We start from the raw sequence: 4,816 nt of genomic DNA, 5'->3' as shown, positions 1-4,816 counted from the left end.
CTTTAGGAAGCAGGTCAGACACTTTCTCCTGGAGGGTTTATGCTTTAGGAAGCAGGTCAGACACTTTCTCCTGGAGGGTTTATGCTTTAGGAAGCAGGTCAGACACTTTCTCCTGGAGGGTTTATGCTTTAGGAAGCAGGTCAGACACTTTCTCCTGGAGGGTTTATGCTTTAGGAAGCAGGTCAGACACTTTCTCCTGGAGGGTTTATGCTTTAGGAAGCGGGACTTACAGTTGTCTGTGTGTGTAGGGAAGTGGAGTGAGGAGGAGGAGAGGCGTCTATCGGACAGTGTCTATGCCCTGGCGGGTGTGTGTCCGGGCCGTGCGGTGACGGGCGGGGTGTCGTGGGCGGCTGTAGCTGATCTGGTGGGAACGCGGTCGGAGAAACAGTGTCGCTCTAAATGGCTCAACTACCTCAACTGGAAACAGAGTGGAGGGACGGAGTGGACCAAAGACCAGGATCTCAGCTTAGTACACAGGTAGGGAGTGGTCTGGGTGGTGGTATTTGGGTGGTTGGGTTCTGGGTGGTGGGGGTTGGGTATCTGGGTGGTGGGGTGTATCTGGGTGGTGGGGTGTATCTGGGTGGTGGGGTGTATCTGGGTGGTGGGGTGTATCTGGGTGGTGGGGTGTATCTGGGTGGTGGGGTGTATCTGGGTGGTGGGGTTCTGGGTGGTGGGGTTCTGGGTGGTGGGGTTCTGGGTGGTGGGGTTCTGGGTGGTGGGGTTCTGGGTGGTGGGGGTCTGGGTGGTGGGGTTCTGGGTGGTGGGTATTTGGGTGGTGGGGTGTATCTGGGTGGTGGGGGTCTAGGTGGTGGGGGTCTAGGTGGGTAATTACATTTATTAGAAAGCAGAATTCAAACCAGCTTTATTGATGAAAGTACCTTTATCTGGTGTCTACTTCTTCTGGCTTACTCTCTCTCCGTGTGTGTGTGTGTGTGTGTGTGTGTGTGCAGGATAGTGGAGTTGGATGTGGATGATGAGAATGAGTTAAAGTGGGAGGAGCTAGCGGGGGGGTGGAGCAGTGTTCGCTCTCCTCAGTGGCTCAGATCTAAGTGGTGGAGCATCAAGAGACAAGTAGCCAATCACAAGGAACTGCCCTTCCACGGTAACACCCCTGGGCCTCACCTCTGACCCTTACCTCAGACCCTTACCTCATCTTTTCTCACCTCTGAAGCGACCCTTACCTTTCCTCACCTCTGACCCTTATCTCTCATCACTCCTCACCTCTAACCCCTTACTCTGACCTCTCCTCTGACCCCTGACCCTTACCTCTCATCATTCCTCACCTCTGACAGCTGACCCTTACCTCTCCTCACCTCTGACCCTTACCTCTCCTCACCTCTGACCCGACCTCTCCTCACCTCTGACCCGACCTATCCTCACCTCTGACCCTTACCTCTCCTCACCTCTGACCCGACCTCTCCTCACCCCTGACGCTTACCTATCCTCACCTCTGACCTCTCATATCCAGTATCAGCAACATGTTTAAATCATACATGTTAACAAACTAGTGATAGTGTTACTACTGCAGATAATACTGTGTGTTTGTGTGTAGTGTTACTGAAGGGTCTTCAGGAGTTGATGGAGACTCAGGTGCCGTTAGGGGTGGGCACTGGGCCAGGTAGCCCTTCCCTGCAGATCCGAGTCACGCGATTGGAGGAGTGCTGTAGCTCCCCCCCCCGGCCCGTCACAGCACTGCAGATCCCCCTGCAGATCACACACCTGGGTCAGTACAGGGGAGGGGAAGTAAGTGTGTGTAGTGACTGGTGTCTCTATCAGCCTCAGACAGTGCTGGTGTGTGTGTGTGTGTGTGTGTGTGTGTGTGTGTGTGTGTGTGTGTGTGTGTGTGTGTACTGACTGGTGTCTCTATCAACCTCAGACAGTGCTGGTGCCAGTGACACAGAGACCATCACCCTCAACACTGCTGCTCTGCAGACCTTACAGATCCTACCTGTGAGTTGGATTAGACCAAAATATTACCTTTTAGATGTAGACACAATGTTGATGTAATCCTCTTTTAATCTCACTATGCTATCACAACAATCACTGTGTGTGTGTGTGTGCAGTCTTTCCACCTGCACCCTACAGGGACTCCAGGGACATACTTCCTTCAGACAGCAGCCAATCAGAGCCTGCCGCTCAGCCTTTCCAGCAATCCACCGTCACACTGACGGCTAGCTCCTCCCCCTCGTCCCCAGAACACATCATCCTACACAGCCTCTCGGTGAGTGTTAGGGATGGAGCCACATTTACAGAATGGGTCAACTTTCAGTGGACATCCCCATGAGTGTCTTTCAGAACCCTCTTTCAGAACCCCTCCTTAAACCCCACCGGTTTAGTTTTGGTTTTGGTTGTCAGACATTTAGTTAATTCCCCTGTTTGAGCGATAAGTAATCTAAGTAATCTAGTAATAATAATCGAATCAGCTTTCTGTACAATAGAAGATATTTAAACCCAGACAGCTTTTAGAGAAACACTTGTGACCGATTATTATAAATAAACATTTAGTCTCTCAGTAATATTATGATAGTAATATACCCTGGTGAACTAGTCCTTAGTTAGTAATATACCCCTGGTGAACTAGTCCTTAGTTAGTAATATACCCTGGTGAACTAGTCCTTAGTTAGTAATATACCCCTGGTGAACTAGTCCTTAGTTAGTAATATACCCCTGGTGAACTAGTCCTTAGATAGTAATATACCCCTGGTGAACTAGTCCTTAGTTAATAATATACCCCTGGGTGAACTAGTCCTTTAGTTAGTAATATACCCCTGGTGAACTAGTCCTTAGTTAGTAATATACCCCTGGTGAACTAGTCCTTAGTTAGTAATATACCCCTGGTGAACTAGTCCTTAGATAGTAATATACCCCTGGTGAACTAGTCCTTAGTTAGTAAATATACCCCTGGTGAACTAAGTCCTTAGTTAGTATATACCCCTGGTGAACTAGTCCTTAGATAGTAATATACCCCTGGTGAACTAGTCCTTAGATAGTAATATACCCCTGGTTGAACTAGTCCTTAGATAGTAATATACCCCTGGTGAACTAGTCCTTAGATAGTAATATACCCCTGGTGAACTAGTCCTTAGTTAGTAATATACCCCTGGTGAACTAGTCCTTAGTTAGTAATATACCCCTGGTGAACTAGTCCTTCGTATAATACCCCTGGTGAACTAGTCCTCAGTTAGTAATATACCCCTGGTGAACTAGTCCTTAGTTAGTAATATACCCCTGGTGAACTAGTCCTTAGTTAGTAATATACCCCTGGTGAACTAGTCCTTAGTTAGTAGATACCCTGGTGAACTGTCCGTAGTTAGTATATAACCCTGGTGAACTAGTCCTTAGTTAGTAATATACCCCTGGTGAACTAGTCCTTAGGTAGTAATAGACCCCTGGTGAACTAGTCCTTAGTTAGTAATATACCCCTGGTGAACTAGTCCTTAGTTAGTAATATACCCCTGGTGACTAGTCCTTAGGTAGTAAATATACCCCTGGTGAACTAGTCCTTAGTTAGTAATATACCCCTGGTGAACTAGTCCTTAGTTAGTAATATACCCCTGGTGAACTAGTCCTTAGTTAGTAATATACCCCTGGTGAACTAGTCCTTAGTTAGTAATATACCCCTGGTGAACGAGTCCTTAGTAATATACCCCTGGTGAACTAGTCCTAGTTAGTAATATACCCCTGGTGAACTAGTCCTTAGTAATATACCCCTGGTGAACTAGTCCTTAGTTAGTAATATACCCCTGGTGAACTAGTCCTTAGTTAGTAATATACCCCTGGTGAACTAGTCCTTTGTTAGTAATATACCCCTGGTGAACTAGTCCTTAGTTAGTAATATACCCCTGGTGAACTAGTCCTTAGTAATATACCCCTGGTGAACTAGTCCTTAGTTAGTAATATACCCCTGGTGAACTAGTCCTTAGTTAGTAATATACCCCTGGTGAACTAGTCCTTAGTTAGTAATATACCCCTGGTGAACTAGTCCTTAGTAGTATATACCCCTGGTGAACTAGTCCTTAGTTAGTAATATACCCCTGGTGAACTAGTCCTTAGTTAGTAATATACCCCTGGTGAACTAGTCCTTAGTTAGTAATATACCCCTGGTGAACTAGTCCTTAGTTAGTAATATACCCCTGGTGAACTAGTCCTTAGTTAGTAATATACCCCTGGTGAACTAGTCCTTAGTTAGTAATATACCCCTGGTGAACTAGTCCTTAGTAATATACCCCTGGTGAACTAGTCCTTAGTTAGTAATATACCCCTGGTGAACTAGTCCTTAGTTAGTAATATACCCCTGGTGAACTAGTCCTTAGTTAGTAATATACCCCTGGTGAACTAGTCCTTAGTTAGTAATATACCCCTGGTGAACTAGTCCTTAGTAATATACCCCTGGTGAACTAGTCCTTAGTTAGTAATATACCCCTGGTGAACTAGTCCTTAGTAATATACCCCTGGTGAACTAGTCATTAGTTAGTAATATACCCCTGGTGAACTAGTCCTTAGTTTAGTACATAACCCTGGTGAACTAGTCCTTAGTTAGTAATATACCCCCCGGTGACTAGTCGTTAGTTAGTAATATACCCCTGGTGAACTAGTCGTTAGTTAGTAATATACCCCTGGTGAACTAGTCCTTAGTTAGTAATATACCCCTGGTGAACTAGTCCTTAGTTAGTAATATACCCCTGGTGAACTAGTCCTTAGTAATATAACCCTGGTGAACGAGTCCTTAGTTAGTATATACCCCTGGTGAACTAGTCATTAGTTAGTAATATACCCCTGGTGAACTAGTCCTTAGTTAGTAATATACCCCTGGTGA

At 46.0% G+C, this 4,816-nt stretch overlaps 1 protein-coding gene across 1 annotated transcript in view; it reads left to right on the top strand.

Annotated features, from left to right (window-relative positions):
- LOC116372026 (cyclin-D-binding Myb-like transcription factor 1) overlaps nt 1-2,284 on the top strand; it is a 14,117-nt gene extending 11,833 nt beyond the window's left edge. Inside the window, 6 exon segments of the mRNA XM_031821095.1 lie at nt 249-477; nt 951-1,102; nt 1,553-1,723; nt 1,877-1,950; nt 2,064-2,154; nt 2,157-2,284. Coding sequence (XP_031676955.1) covers nt 249-477; nt 951-1,102; nt 1,553-1,723; nt 1,877-1,950; nt 2,064-2,154; nt 2,157-2,284 — 845 coding nt within the window.
- The last annotated feature ends 2,532 nt before the right edge of the window (nt 2,285-4,816 follow it).

Source organism: Oncorhynchus kisutch, unplaced genomic scaffold (assembly GCF_002021735.2).
Source record: "Oncorhynchus kisutch isolate 150728-3 unplaced genomic scaffold, Okis_V2 scaffold3846, whole genome shotgun sequence".
Lineage (NCBI taxonomy): Eukaryota > Metazoa > Chordata > Actinopteri > Salmoniformes > Salmonidae > Oncorhynchus > Oncorhynchus kisutch.
The sequence above is the reverse complement of the archived record's forward strand: the minus strand, read 5'-3'. Positions and strand labels throughout refer to the sequence as shown.